Genomic DNA, 17,166 nt, shown 5'->3' with positions numbered 1-17,166 from the left:
ATGACTGTATGTCAACTTTAGACTCAATCCAAGAAGAGCTAGAACTAATATGTGATATCTAGATTTATGATCTCTATAATATAACAATCCCATAATTATGTTTCCACGCATCTATACCACAACACAAACATCATGCTAGTGTTCAGCCATAGCAATTGATATCCTAATTATAGAATGTGAAATATGCACATAACTATGAATAAAGATTGAGAAAAACAAAGAAAGGTGCTTATTGCAAACATAAATGACTAATGGACAAGAATTGAATTCATTGTAGATAGTTTTGAATATCAAATTCACTTATTTGTGTGCATTTACTAACTCATGTACTTGTGGCCAACCATTTATCTCTTTCATAAATTAAACACTTATTAATAACATTAAATGGCTGAGTAATTATGTTTTAGTTGAAATTGAAAATAAAATATTTTATTTCAGGACAGCTCACACTATTCCCTATCATATTTTAGACTCTCGGTTTTGTTAGTAGTGGTTTGATGTCTTTGGAGCTGATCATTGCATTTCTTTAGTTACGTTTGCCAGCGTACTCCCAGCCTGTGCCAAATGGGAGCTTTGGAACAGGTTGTGGACATCCATCAAAGCATAAAAGACAGAGGAATTTTGTCAGATGTAGTTGCAACTGCATAAAATGGATTTTGTTGAGAAGGCTTTAGAAACTTTCAAGCAAATGCAATCGGCAGGTGTAAAGCCAAATTCCACGACCATTGCTACTATCCTCCCTGCCTATGCCAAAATGGGAGATTTGGAATAGGGTATGGACATTCATCGAAGCATAAAGGATAGAGAAATTTTGTCAGATGTTGTAGTTGTAACTGCCCTGGTAGACATGTATGCAAAATGTGGAAGCATAGACAAGGCAAGTGAATGGTTTGATAGAATGCCTGAAAGAAATGTTGTCTCGTGGACTGCAATGATTGTTGGATATGCACAAAATGGATTTGTCGAAAAGGCTTTAGACACTTTTAAGCAAATGAAATTGGAAGGCATAAAGCCAAATTCCACAACCTTTGCCAGCATCCTCCCTGCCTGTGCAAAAATGGGAGCTTTGGAACAGGGTATGGACATCCATCAAAGCATAATGGATAGAGGAATTTTGTTAGGTGTTGTAATTGCAAATGCCCTGATTGACATGAATGCAAAATGTGGAAACATGGACAAGGCTCGTGAATTGTTTGATACGATGCCGCAAAGCGATGTGATCTCATGTGAACAATCAACACGTGCGTATACGGGAGGAAGGAATTGCTACTACAAAATTGAACGCTCACTCCTCAATCATAGTTCTATGGTTTTACGAGATTAAACTAGGACAATTAACCACCACATGTATATTTTTTGCAACATGAAATTAAAAACTAGGGCAATTTGAATCTACCTCCTGTGCGGGATTGCCTTCGACGCGGGTTTGATGTTCTTGGGGGTTGAAGTCACCACGGACGCCTACGCAGGATTGCAATTCACAAATGAATTCCCTGCCTCTTTTTTTATTTTGTAATGGCCGTTGTCGTCAGAATTACGATGAACTCGAGCACTTTTTTGAAAAAAAGAAAATTCTTATTGCTAATGCCTTATTCGTTAAAACCAAATGGGAAATTTCCGTTGGAATTACGAATAATGTAGGCATTTTTTCAAAAAAAATTAAATTTGGCCACAATATACCTTCTCCATCGGAAACCTCAGTCGAAAATCTAGTCCAAATGTATTAGTGTAATTATAAGGGAAGGCTCCCCCTTTCTACTGCAATTACTTTCTATTTTATCTACTTGCTAACTTTTCACTAACCCAAGGTACAATAACATCTTAATTCTCTTATTTCATGACCAGTTACATCTAATTCTCTTTTAAGAACATATTTTTCCTTAACTGAAACAACTTGAAAACTTGAAATAATATTAAACTAATCTACCTGGGAAGTAAAGTGTCCATGAAAGAACAAAGTTCTATGTTACTTCCCCTTTTCTGAAAATGACCTAGGGACAGGAATTACATACACCCAAGAACTCAAAGATTCTTTTGTGCACTAAAACTCCTATCAACCACTGTAACCCAAATATATTGTTAGCTCAAAGACTCACAAATATATTAAAAGATATTCTACTCTAACTAGATAACCCGTAAAACACAAAGACTGCTTTTTATTTTTTAAATAAAAACTCTAGAAATAACTTGTAAAAGCTCAAAGACTTAAAGCAACTTTCTCTGAACTAATTTCCAATTCCTAAATTTTTAAAGTAACTCAAACATTATGTTGAGTTTCTGGATTCAACTATGTATATCATATTTGCATCCAGAAACTCAACATAATGATCATCATGAACTGTGGAAATTTAATATCTTTGAACTCAAACATTACATGTAAAGACTCAAAACTCTTTAATATTCAAAACCAATAACTATATCCAACTTTAATAATTCAAGAACATATGATATAAATGACATAACAACATTCATACCACATAAAATATTGTACTCAAAACAAAGTTTGAATGCCAAGCTTCTCTCTTTCTTTATTAAATTGCAAATTTACAAAATGAACACCAAGTCTCAATTTGCTCTTCACTTTGGCAGAGTTTTGTTGCATAAACAAAGATGGAAAAAAGATCCTTATTACAATAATAACCCTCATATATATAGAGGAGAAGTGCAACATGAAACTAGGAAAGTTACAACTAATTTGTGACCAAATCAAAGGTAGAGTCATGTTTGACTTAAGACACGTGCAGTCCTACATGTGTACTAGAGCATACATAGAATGACACTTGAGGTGTCGATATCTTATTACAAAATGACACTTGAAATCGATTGAAATTAAAAAATGCCACTACACTAGAGATGCATGCAAATGACTAAGTGTCCAGAGACATGTCTTTATTATGATCATCCTTCTTCAAAAAATCTTCATAATGTTGCCAGGTAGCTTGTATTTCAGATTCATCCGGTGTTCACAATGTTTGATGCCACCAAGGATGATAGGAAGAGTAGATAGGAGTCTTGCTTCTTAAACTTCATTGTCTTTTCCATGGAGAAGGTTTTGACATTTGAATAACACTATAGGATTGGGAAAGCATTAACAATTGTAAAGAGCAACTCATCGACCATGTTGATCATTTATACTAAAGAGGATCATGTATGTGTTGAATATGGCGCCACCAGGGTTACAAAAACCCTCATTGTATCATGGTAGAATAAGTGTAAATTGGGTCTACGACCCCAATTTATGTGTGTGTGTTTGGTGTAATTTGGGTTCATAGACCCAAATTACACTTTTTGGCAAAGTGTGGTTCTCAAGTGTGTTTCGGGTTTGTAGACCCAAATTGCACCTTAGGAAAGTCTAAAAATCGGTGTATGTCAAACCTATAGGTCCGAAATACACTTATTGGGTGAAAATCTAAACCAAGTGTAGGTCAGACTTATAAGTCTACCCTACACCTTAAAAAGTAAATCATAGTATAAGGCAGGTTTACAAACCCACCATACACTTGAGAAGCGAAGAAACTCAAAATAAGGTGTAAGGCGGGTTTGTAAACCCATCATAAACTTTGATTATGGCAACAAAGGATTGCAAGGTGTGTGGCGGGGTCGTAGACCCGCCATGCACCAAGCCATGACTTCTAGTGCCACAGGGGATTCACTTAGTCAGCCTACGTTAGAGCACGTCCATTCATGGCATACTAAAGAGTCCCCCTATTTTCAAAAAAATATTGCCCTAAACTACTTATTTGTCACCCTCTTCCAATACACGCCCTGAATTAAAAGCCCCCCTATTTTTGCCAGATATTGTATTTTTTCATAGCTTGAATTTAAAACCCCCCTATTTTCACCAATAGGCAATATATTGTACCCTCATTTTGGGATATTAAACCCCGCAATATGAATGCATGTGATATAATATTGCCTAGCCAGTGAAGCCCCTGTGTTCAATACATGGTGGGCCTACGGCCTCACCACGCACTGCCCACACAAGGAAAGGAAAGATGGCAAGGGAGGTGGAGTGTGGGTTGGTGAACCCGAACTCCACCATGGTTCAACGCATAAGGAAAAGCAAGGAGGAGGTGCAATTCAGGTCTGTAAACCCGATTTGCACTGGGAATGGTGTAGTTCGGGTTTATAAACCCGAATTGCACCTAGACACTTAGAATTTACAAGATGCACAAAAGACCAAGAAACTTCAAATGAAGGTTCTAAGGTGAAAAATCACGCATGGGAAGTGACACAAATTACCTCAAAAAGAATGCATAGAGTATATAGACTACATATTGGACAAAATTTGTAGTGTTACCCCATTTTTTCCAAATTGGGGTATATATATATATATATATATATATATATACTTATTTTTATTTTTCTATCTCTTCATCTCTCTATATCTCTTCCTTCTTAGACCCAAATCTCTTTATATATCTATCTCACTGTCACTCTATCTTACCATCTATATATCTCTCTATCTCTCCCTCTCCCTCTCTATATCTCCATCTCCCCCTCTACCTCTCTCTGTCTCTCTATTAATTGGTGTCACTCTTCCTCTTTCTCTCTACCTTCATCTCTACCCCTACTTTTATCACTCTCCCCTTTATTTCCTATGTATCCCCTTCCCTATCTCTCTATTTATTTGTCTCCCTCTTCTTTCACTCTATCTTAATCTCTACATCTATCTTCCTCTCTCCCCCCTTTATCTCTAGACATGTCTCCCTCTCTCTCCCTTTCCCTCTCCCTAGATCTCTATATCTACATCTTTTTGCCTCTCTATCTCTATCTCTTCACATTTCTTCTTCTTGTAGCGTCCTAAAATTTGTGACACTTGCAATTTCGACCGCATTTGGGTCTTCACAATGGCGACGCAACACTAAACCTGAATGGAGACCCCGAAACTTGTTCATGACACCAAAAACTGCATTTTTCAGCACCCTGGCCTGATCCTCCTTGCACCCTGCTGTCCCAGGAGGTGGGACCATGGCGCCCAGTGCCCTGGTCCCTGACCCTATTTTGGGCCCGGTCTCTTATGGGGCTTCGGGTCTTTAAGTTTGCAAATTGGAAAATAATATTTCCTAGTCGGCCTAAGGTCGGGAAAATCAGTCTTTCAACCCTAATTGACAAGTATATAAACTACATTTCCTCTCCCATTTTAGAGGAAAGAAAAAAAGGCGGAAACGATATTCAAACATTCAAGCATTTCTTCAAGCAATTGAGCATTCTAAATCTCCATTCAAGGCTAAGTGTTGCATTCAAGACAAGGATTCAACCATTGAAGAGGGGATCACACACAACATACAACATGCTACATACATTACACCTTCGCATGTAAGAATACAAACATTCTTACAACAAGGTATCAGTACTTGTTTACATTACAAACATTTACATTTACAACATTCTCATTTCTTGGTTAATTCCAAAACTGGAGTTTGACCTAAAGGCAAACCCCTCATCCCTAACCCCCCAATCGTCCTCTCTTTTCTGTGTGTAGTTTGCAGGTACGCGGCTATAATTGAAGATCTGGAATCCTTGTGTAGAGACGAACAAATCCACCTTCATTTCGCGGATTTTTCGGAGGACCGTGTGCACGCCGGGCGCCATCGTCCCGTCAACTTTCGCTCAAATTTGCAGAACAGCACCGTCTCGACATTTTACTGCTAATTCCAGGTCCGCAGCTTCATCCCATATCCCTATCTCTGTTTATAAGCGAATCTTTCCTACTTTACATGCATTCCTAGTTCAATCTTTCTATCTACATTCTTTACAAAAGAGGGTATCCTTGATGTCACAACCCTTGAAACTCATATAGAATCCAATCTTGCATTGCGTGGGATTCGATCTTGTGGGTTTCAACCCCTCTTTTGAATGTAAAGTCTCCCCTAAGTGAAAACCATCAACCCTAGTGACTCTCCCTTCTCTCTGCTTGGAGTTGGGGAGGGGAGAACGACTAGGGTTCGATTTTTCCGCTTTACACTTCTATCTCTCCATCTCTTTGTAACATATATTTCTCTTGCTCTCTATTTCTCTCTATATATGACTTCCTATATTTATCTTTATCTTTCTATCTCCCCCCTCTCATTCTCTCCATATCTCTCCCTCTCTATATATTTATCTCTTCCATCTCTATTTGTCCCTCTCTCTCCTCTATCTATCCCTCTTCTTCTCTCCATATACCTCTCCTCCTCCACTTACATATTAATGTCTATCTTCCTCTTTATCTTTATCTCCTTAAGCCCCTCCTCTCTCTCTCTCTATTCATATATCTCCTTCTCTCTCCCTCTATCCTCATTGCAAACAACTTGAGCCTATTATTAATGGAGCCTAATTATCTTTGTAGTTTAAAGGTTTTATTTTAGTCATGTTTGGAACCCTATAAATGGATGAATGGTAGAATTGAAGCTATCACTTTTCCATTGAGACCTTTGTTGCACAAACAACATCATTTGCAAGAAAAATAAATAGATTATATGACATTTTTTTATATATCTATTTTTCTATAGATCTACTTCTCTATCTTTTTTGTCTCTCCATCTCTCTCCCCCTCTCCCTCCATATCTCCTTATATCTCTACCTTTATGTTACTCTATCTCACCATTTATATCTCTCACTATTTCTCCTTCTTCCTCCCTATCTCTCTATCACTTCCTCTCTAGCTCTCCCTCTCTACCTCCCTATCTCTCTCTTTATCTTGATCCCTCTCCCTCTATCTATTTTTCTCCCTCTTTGTCACTCCTCTATCTCCATCTCTCTATCTCTAAACACATATCCCTCTCTCTATTCATCCATCTCTCCCCCTCTCATTGTATCCCCATCTCTCTATACCCCAATATCTCTCCCTTCGCTACCAAGGTGCGATTGCTAGTATGTATTTTAATGTTGTATGTTTTAGAACATTATTACAAATTTGCAAAGTATAGAAATGATTATATTGTAACTTAACAAATCTTTTTACAATCTATATTTTTATGATATTTTATAAGAATTCAAACATATAACTTTTAAATTGAACTTACTAGCCCAAGAAATATGAATCAATAAATTTGATTCAAAAATTACAAAATTAAATTAATTTTTATTTTTAGTTTGTTTATATTTTTGTTTTAATATTTATATTATAAAAATATTTGTTTTCACCAAATAAGTGATAAGTTTCATTTCTTTTGTTTAATTAGTTTCTAAAAGAGGTTCTCTTGTTCCAATGGCCTCCATAAAAAAAATGTTTAATAACAAAAGCAAGATTATTTTTTGAGATTTAATGTTTGAATTTATGATATTACTTATATTTAGAAAAAATAATGTAAAAATCCTCCACATATATTTTATTTGTCCATTATTTCATTTAAAAAAATATTATATTATTCGCAAGTTTCTTTTGATCAATCTTTTCTAACTATTTCCCATTTAAATATAGCCAAATCCAAACCAAATAAGGAAACTTGGTGGATAAGGATCTTTATTAAATATGTGTTTTCAACTTTGATGCGTATCCTTGCCTTTAGTTGTTCTTTGAGATATTTTTGTTGACCTCCTATAGGAACCTAACAAGAATTGAGGCATAAGTTGTTTGTTTGTTTAAATCTTTGTTGGGAAGGATTTGAATCTAAACAATCATAATTTTTTTCAATTAAAAATATTTGATAGGTTTTTGTTATTTTTGTTAGAAAAGATGATAGTCTTATTCAACATTTATTATTTTTTTCATATTTAATATTAGAAGTTATTTTTCCTTTTAAAATAAAATATTTCATTTAAATTTCTTGATATATATTAAACAATTTTTTTTACAATAGATATATTTTAATGATATTTTATAAGAATTCAAACATATAACATATAACTTTTTTTACTTAAACTTATTAGCTCATGAAATATGAATCAAAAAATTTGATAAAAAAAATTACAGAATTAAATAAACCATCCTAATTTAATATTGTTAAATATGCTTTTAAAAAACTGTCAACTGAAATACTATTAAAGAATCAAAATGTCCCAAAAATTCCATATAACCGTCATAGTAACCGTCAAATTCCAAATCGAGGTAAAGGGCAGGCAAAGGCAAAAAAAAAAATTTCAAAGAACATTACAACGTGCTTTCCCTCCTCTAAAAATTAAAAACAAAATTAATTAAAACATCGCAGCGGGAAGCAGGGAAAGAAGATGAATTAATTTTTTATATTAGAACAAACGAGCATTAAAATTGACGGCTAAATGGTCATCACCAGACATCAACAACCATTCCTCGTACGAGTTTAAATTACGCATCAATTCAAATTTGACGGTTGGATTTGACCCGTCAACTTATTCCTGATGACATGTTCTTAATAATATAATTTTACCTAAATTATATGCAGGCCTAATCGAGATTATCAAATATATTTTAAATCAAAAAAAGTTATTGGTTTGACTGGTTAAAAACTTACAGAGCGCACAGTTGTACAGTTTCAGAATATAATGATTTAAATATCAAGTCAATCATTATTCATCAGTACTACTTTGCATACATGTTTTTAAATAAAAATAATCATTATTCAATCTGTACCATTTTAAAAGGATAATTTTAATGTTAATGTTAAATCGAATGCCTCAGATTTGCAGGTCGTTATTTATAAATGCTTTACGCTAAAATTTAGCTGGCCCAGTTCAAATTTGACTAAATGAAATTCGTTTTTAAAGAGTAAAACGTATAAAAAACGCGGTTTGAGCGGCTAAAATAAATGGACAAAGTGATTTAAGTCAAAGTTAGTGAAATTGAATATGAATAGGCGTAGAAGGCAAGGAGGATATTATTTTATTGATTTTATGTTTACAAGTGTAGTGAAGAACAGTTAGGTAAAGAGGGAACGGTTACTAAATTATTATAAAGGGGAAACTTGTATACCACTGCCCTTTTCCCTTATTTTCTGGTGTCGTTTTGGTTCAAGATGAGTTGTGTTTAGAGTAATGATTAGGTTATAGAGGGTAGGTTTGGAAATTTGGTCTATGATTATTTCGTAGACAAAATGGTTCTGATGTGACAATTTTTTTCATTTATTAAATAAATTGAAAATGACAAGACGGGTGTCTTGTGATTTTTACTTTATTTAATAAATGACAGAAAAACGTTACATCAAACAATTTTTGGACTAATAATGTATATGGCAATTTAAATTATTAATAAATCGTAAAAAAATATTATAAGTAATATATCGTATTCTAAATTATACTATTTATACATATTATTTTAGAATATGTTTTATGTGTTTGATATTTATTAAAATTATAATTTCTATTAATAAAATTAGTTATTTTTAATTATATATAATAATATGTTTTAAAATAATAATTACAATATTTGCATTATTTTATTAAAAGAAAAAAAGAAATCATATTATTTTACTTGATAAAAATATTATAACATAAAAGAATTATATAAAATTATTGGTAATTTTTTTTTTTTTGACAAGTAATATTTTTGTTAAAACACCAAATGAAAGGTATTCGAATGACAAAACCATCATAAAAAATTTATATGACGGGTAGGGGTGCTATAGTGATTGCATTTTGTAGGTGTGATCCCATCTTCTATACATGTATTCACCTATACACATGATATCTAAAATCACGCAATTTCATATTAATGAACACATTTGAGAATATATTATGAAGGGATTGAAGTCTCAAACTTTCCTACATGCCTTAGTCAAACTCTCGCATGATTGATAGCATGAAGATGCAATATGTTTGTAATGAAAGATTATTTTATCATATAGAACCATACAAGTGTTGATGCTAATAGTCTAAAATGTCTTTCATGACTATGATTACATGCATTTTCATCTCTTCTTTATCACACTAGTCACCTAGGGTTTTTCTTTAAATGTGATAGATTGCAAATTTCATTTTAAAGCATTGGCTCTCAAGTCAATGTGAAATGATCTTGCATGCATTAAGATAAGGCACACAAGACTTCTTGGTTTCATGTTGATTCAAGTCATTTATGTGGATGATAATTGAATGTTTACATTTATGGTGGAGATGGTTTGTAGTGACAAGGTAATAAAAAATCAAAAGAAAGATGAGATGGTTGGCTAACCATTAATTACTAACTAGTTGATGGTGATTGTGAATTTTATGAAAAAAAAAAAAGGTAGGAAGGTTGTTAGTTCAATAGTTTTTTAAAAGGTTATAGCATATGTAGTAGTAGGATGAGGTTTTAATCTTCTTTATTTCTCAATCTTGTAACTATGCTAGCTATTTTGGTTATCAATAACATATCATCTTTATCTCACACATTAGAATTCAATGAAGACCATTAAATTAAAGAAAGGGAAAATGATTTGAGAACAAGTTTCCACATCATAAATTCATATCCATCAACTCAATAGATGTCATCTCGTGGTGTGAAATTTTCCTTGTATTCTCATATAGTACCAACATGCATCATATAAAGATGAATCTTCTTGCAATACAGTTTTTTATACATCTATGCAGGCATTAACTACAAATAGTTATGCACTACTCAACACAAGTTTATGTGTGCATCACTTAATTGCATCATGCAAGGCCACAACTACATACCATCCAAGGAGTCTTATATTAGCTTCTACAATAGGTTTACTGACTTCTTATTCACACCTTTCCATATTTTGTACAACTTGCATGGGAGCACATACGTATGCACTAATGCAATCAATTTGACCCCATAGACACCCAACATGTGGCTACAACCAATGCCACATAATTAGGACTTTCTATCGACACTATACAAATATGACACTATGTGCCACACTGTTCAAACTTTCAACTAGCACCATACAATTTTGACATCTACCACAATACTTGCCACATGGAAAATGCATTACACACTCATGAAACTTGACAAAATATCATGGAAGGCTTAGCTAATGGTCTATTGTGCAAATCCAACTCTCTATGCGTTTTGTAAGGTAGTGCAAACTACCTAGAGTTATTTTTGTCCTACAATTAAGATTTAGGTTGTACTCCTAGGTTGTCTATGGTTAATTGCATGGACATGTATCTTCTCTAATCATGAGAGTTTTCTTTCTTGCAAAATTCTCTATAGTTAAGTATCATGCACCTTTGATGAATAAATAACAATATTGTGGCTCACATTTTTATCATGTATTTGTTTCATCTTGGCCCTCGAATTAGAAGAACACTTATGCATTACAAGCTTACCATTGAAAATACATTTATCTTTATTTCCCTAGCTCTATAACTTTGCTTGAAAACTAAAGTTGTCTTCCCATTCTAGATCAAAGTTAGACCATTCTTGATGAAAATGGAATGTAGTCTCATTAGGTGTGCCAATAATTGTTAGCACGTAGATCTCACAACTACCTAATGTAAAAGCCAAGTGGACCATATGCCCACATTATGCATAGAGTGCAACAAAGGGGAGCATATGAATGTGGGACTTGCCTCACATATAGCCTCTAGCATTGAAAGACAAGCTACTTGTAAGATCTATTAAATAAGGTTACTACTAGTTCACTTGCTAGGAAAAATGAAGAATGAAGAGAATGCAACGAATTAAACCCTGGTCTAAAAGGGAAATGCACCAAGAAAAGAATGTTCCCTCTACCTATTGTTGAAATAAAATTAGGCACATGAATCAATTGTCAACATATGACCAAGCTAACCACATTTCTAGTAGTATAGAACATACATCCATACAATAACATGATAATAAGATCAAAATGTTTTAGTCGCAACTTATTATATTAATACTCATGAAAAAATGTGATTTGCATGGAAGAAAAGAATTGAAACCCTAGACACATAAATCAAGGTCTAGATTTCTAGACTTAATAGATAGAAAAGAACTTGTATGTGATTTACAAATTAGGCTCAAGTATAAGTACACATAAAAAAATTAAATCTTGATCCATACATGGTATCTTACTTATACATGGAGAATAGAGAGAGGAGGAGAAGGTTAGGAGAGACGACACAATTGAATGTGAATGTGCTAGATTTTAAACCTACAAATATCATTGGATTAAAGATCCAACCCTATAAAATCAATTAATTGTCCTTGATTATGTGCATGGAATTGTTCACAAATATATGAAATTGTTGTAGGGACCACATATCCAATCTTGCAAGACAAATAGTTGGATCTTCAACTATATGCCACTAATGATTGAATCTCCACAATATGATCTTCTATTGATATGTCCTAAATTTTAAAGTAGACAAATCTTGAATTCCTTGGTGGGGATTCAATCACTAGAATCCAATCTTGGCAAACCTCTACATTCAATTCCCTTTAACATATAATCTTGGAGGACTATGGAAAGTTGAGCTAGATGAATGTATAAATTACATTTTTCTTTCTAGTTAGGTGATGTCTCCCCAAGAATCCTTGGTCATTGATTGTAGTCCATCAAGTGGCCGATTTCCCCCTTCCTTCCCTTAGCTCTTACCAACCAATAAAATTGCAACATTAGAAATTGATATCTATCACTATGCATTGTAGATGAAAACACATAATCAAGGAGGGTCAACACCATTGAACAAAATTGACCTTGATGGTAGATATCGAAAGTGATAAAGTGTTGTTTCCCTTATGAGTCCTTATTGATAATTAGATCTTGAGATAGATGACTAGTAAAATCCACCACTACCAAGAGCATCAAGTAATCAAATGATCTTTGCGAGTTGTTGGATTAATGAGATTAAAAGTGTGTGGGGACCAGCACTTGAACAAAATAATCACTTTTGTCTATGCCAACTCGAGGCATGAAGAACTAGACTACATAACATACAAGTATGCATCATTTATATGTTTGAAGATTATTTTTCCTTGATGAAATTCTATAGCATCTATATGTTCAAAGATTGTTTTCTTTGATCATCTATATGTCAACCTTGGAGAACACAACCCTTGCAATTCAATGATATCCCTTAGGTGTTCCTAAACACCACTAGTCCTTCATAATTAGAAAGGACTAGACTATGAAACAAACTAAAGAAAAAAAATGCACAACTAGCAAGATCAAATCAATATACCATAAGAAAGAATATAAATTCATTGTAGCAACACTTAAGTTCGAGCATTAAAATAAATACAAGTATACATCATCATTCTATAACATCTACATGTTTGAAGATTGTTTTCTTTGATCATCTATAAGTAAACCTAGGAGAACAACACCCTTGCAATAAAATAATATCCCTTATGTGTTTGTAAACACCGTTGGTACTTCATAATTAGAAAGAACTAGACCACTAAAGAACAAAATGCATAACTAGTAAGATTAAATCAATGTACCATAAGAAAGAACTACACATATATGGATACAACCTAAAGCCTAAAAGTCAAGAAAAATAGGTCGTATTTCTATACAAGATTTAAAAGACAAAAGTAGATCCAAATTACCTATTTTTCTATACCAAAACAATAGATTTAGATTTTAACACCCAATATCAAAAGTACATCTGACATAATTAGCCGATAGGCTTCCCACGATCAATAAAATTGTCTCATGTCAAAAACTTCTTTACCACCGCCAAAAAAACTTTCGCGGGAAAGGAGCCAGTAGTGGACATAGCTAACTTCGCGCATCTAGGAGCCAGTAGTGGACATAGCTAACTTCGGGCATCTAGGAGCCAGTAGTGGACATAGCTTACTTCGCACATCTGGAGCTCCTAAACAGTTAATCCAATTTCAATGTTTTTTTTTTGTTCTCTTTGTATGCGACTTAACCGCTTAAAGCTATTGTTTTGACTTGTGGGTAGTAACGATGCACGTTGTGGAATTTGTTATGTGCACAAAGGTCAAAAAGTACAAATTTCAAAGTGTGGTCCAATACATAATCATCTTTGCACCAATAGTAGATAACTCAAAATAGCCGATAGTGGTGCACAAATGACCCAGTAGTGGTGCACAAATGACCCAGTAGTGGACTAATTATAGTCAAAAAAGCTAAAAAATTATCTACTATTGGTATATGTGATATTTATTAATAAACCTTCCATTACCCTTTTTTTTGGCTCCTACCATATCTACTGACACGAGGTGAGGTTGACAAAAAATGACGATTATTAATTCTATGTCCACTATTGACTCCTTTCCCTATAAAACACTACAAAACCACTCCACACCACATCTTCGATTTTACTATCGATACCTCGTGACAACCTATTCACGATGCAAGTGCTAGTTTGTTTGTAAAGCTAAATATCATTATCCGTTACATATAATTTTGTTCAACTATCTCTGTCACAATTGAAAATTTTGACTTAATCTACCTAGTAGTGGATTGAATGATTCTTGTGAATTCGTTGGAAGAGACGAAAGGCTGGCTCGTTTCCGCGTAGACGCATTTTCTTCTTCATCATATGCCTCTGAATTTGGACTGAGTTCACACTCTTCCATGGATGACGCAGAGATCAAGTAAGTGTACGGCGCGTGAACAACAAGAAACTCTGACTCAGCAGCTTCTACAGTTACCTATCAATGAATTCCACGGACCATACGTAACAACAAAAAGGGCAGGGCAGGGCAGAGTACAGTTGAATGCCGTAAGACCAAGGCAATAATGCTATTAAACAACCATTAATAATTAATAATTACAACCATGAATTCATATTTGCAAGTCAGAAGATTCACATTACAGATAATGATAATAATTAGTATTTTCTCTAAACGCAGTCACAGATGGGCATTTCCCTATCTCACACTGCCACGGACTGCGACCCTGTCAAAATTTAAAAAACCCAAAAAAACCCAAAAAAAACCCTATTTTTGCCCAAGCCAAAATCTCTTGACCCCCGTTGTTGTACAGTGAAATTCTTTAAAATCTCTCAAAACCAAGAAAAACCAGCTAAGCTAAGCGTCGTCATAGCAGGCATTAACGAGGTTGGGAGTTTCCCAGACATCGAACAAATTCTCCTCATTGTGCAAAACAAAGAGCCGATCTCCACCGACGGCGATATCCGAGATCTCGCCCCCGCCGCCACCGCCGCCTTTGTTGCGCAGCTGCGAGGTGAGCACCCAATCGGGCCCACACAAGACATTAACGCCGCCATTACTGGTTGAAAAAAGCTGCGATCCGCAAGCTGCGAGCTTCGAATAGCACTTCTCCTCAACATTCGAAGCGTTGCCCGGCCGATTCCGGTGGCTCCACTTAACGTGCCCCTGCTGCCCCTGCTGCCCGTTAATTCTCATATCAATAAACCCAATGTGATCAAACTGATTGACCACGCAAATCGTAGCGTAGTCCTCGAGAGCAACGTTGTCCAGCACAATCTTATCGGCCTGGTGCTGCTCAGTCCACGACCAGACCACGCTACGGCACCGGAAATCGACGAGGCTGACGTGGCCACGGTCACTCCGGGGAAAAAGCGTCGAAACAGCGAGCAACCGGCCGGTCGAGAGCCACTGTAACTTTCCAGCGTCTCCAAGAGCCTCGCAGAAGAAGTCCAGTTGTTGGCCAGTGACCTGAAAAAAAAGAAAGGGAAGGGTCTTGTGTAGTCCACTATGCCAAAAATCTGTATATAAATGTTAGAGCAATACGAGATTATCTTATACTCCTCGCGCAAAGTACCTAACTGCACTACAAACGAGAGTGGATACCTGATCCCAGACCCCCAACCCGTGCTCATCGCTGCGACCCCTACAGCTGGCGTACACGTGTCCATCGCCGCTACAGAGCGCCCCTGCCCTGAAATTGACCTGGTGTCCCGAATCACAGAGCTCGAATTTATGCTGCATTTTGCCCGTCCGCGTATTGAAGGACGCCATGCCTCCTCGCCCGGGCTTGTCCACGCTGGCACAGGTGGTGATGACGAGGCGCTGCGGGTCGAGAAAGCCCACATCGTTGACGGCATTGTAGTGCAGAGAAAGCGGGGGCAATTCCTCCATTGTCCAGTCATAGACATGAACCATGCTGCCATGAGCCACGCAACACCCGCCGTGACCGTCGGCTCGAATCGCCGCGGCGTCCCCCGTGGCCCGACCCCGTACAGAGGTCGCGAGTTCGACTCTGTTCCCGTCCAGACGACCCCATCGGGTCATATGAATGCTGTCAATCAGGCCGTAATACAGGGCTTCTCTGTACAGCGCCTTTTCCGACATGTTTGGAGGAATATGAAGCTCCCCTGTACGAAGGAAATCCAAAAGAGGGGCAAAATAGGCCGGATTTCGATCAATAAAATATTCTTCGCCCCCATGTCCCTGGCCCTGTTGATCTGAAAAATTCCAATCGGGATGAATCATTGCCCCCAGCATCGACTCTCGCCCCGCCCGGGCAATCGTTGCCCGGCTCGTCTCGAACCGCTTTCCCCCAACATTTAATGTAACCTTGTCTGCCACTGTTCCTCTTCCCCTCCCCATCTCTCCAATAAGGAAAGAAAGAAGGGAAAAAAAGGCAAAATCTTTTCACAGATCTTGAAACTGAAAAACTCCTCAGCTATTATAAATCATGGGGGACGCCAGATGCCTGACGAATCGAGGACTAGGGGAATAAAAAATAGGAAACCCGCAGTGCAGGGTGGAATAATATATAAGAAACGGTTCCGTAGTTTCCGTTTGAATTACTGGTGGTCGATGATTTGAAAAAAATGTCCGAAACTTGGGGTGTTGCGTTCATACGTACTAGGAGGTACCCGTTGCCGTCTAATTTAAGCAGGCTGCCGCAAGCGACACGGTATCCCTGCAGGCCCAGAGATGTTTTATTGTGTTAATTTGGGGTTTTCTTGCTTGTCGACTGGTCATCTTGGAGATTTCTGTTTGCTTGGGTTGAGGGTTTGTTTACCTGTCCCTATCGCCCTCTTACTAAGGAAACATTAAGTTGGTTGGGAGATGGATTTCATTTTCATTAGCCTACATGGAAGTAGTTTCTTACCTAAGTCATCGTCACATCTATGACCATTTCAACAAGTCTTCACAAATCGAGAATGGGAGTTGCTTTTTATTTGGATTAGAAAAAATAGTTACAACAATGAAAGCTATGTTAATAGGTCTTTGGTTTGTTGGTGAAGTTGAATAGTTTTGAATGGGTCCACTTGGGATCAAGTCTTGTTGAGTGCAAGGCCTCAACATCATAAGAGATGAGGTTGGAATCTTGCTTCAGGGGAATTTGGTAGAATAGATACCCTTTAGTCATTGGCTCTTAGCCGAAGAGGTTTTAGCCTAAAGGTGAAGTTGAATGGTTATGAATAAGC

At 36.2% G+C, this 17,166-nt stretch overlaps 1 protein-coding gene across 1 annotated transcript; it reads right to left on the bottom strand.

Moving 5' to 3' along the window:
- Positions 1 to 14,561: 14,561 nt before the first annotated feature.
- Positions 14,562 to 16,641, bottom strand: LOC131035604 (BTB/POZ domain-containing protein At2g24240). The gene is made up of 2 exons (XM_057967338.2): positions 15,578 to 16,641; positions 14,562 to 15,442 (listed from the first exon to the last, which is right to left on the bottom strand). The coding sequence occupies exons 1-2, from the start codon at positions 16,334 to 16,336 to the stop codon at positions 14,831 to 14,833; spliced, it is 1,371 nt and encodes a 456-aa protein (XP_057823321.2). The 5' UTR covers positions 16,337 to 16,641; the 3' UTR covers positions 14,562 to 14,830.
- Between the last annotated feature and the right edge of the window lie 525 nt (positions 16,642 to 17,166).

The sequence above is a fragment of the Cryptomeria japonica genome, chromosome 3 (genome assembly GCF_030272615.1).
Source record: "Cryptomeria japonica chromosome 3, Sugi_1.0, whole genome shotgun sequence".
In the NCBI taxonomy this organism is placed as follows: Eukaryota; Viridiplantae; Streptophyta; class Pinopsida; order Cupressales; family Cupressaceae; genus Cryptomeria; species Cryptomeria japonica.
The sequence above is the reverse complement of the archived record's forward strand: the minus strand, read 5'-3'. Positions and strand labels throughout refer to the sequence as shown.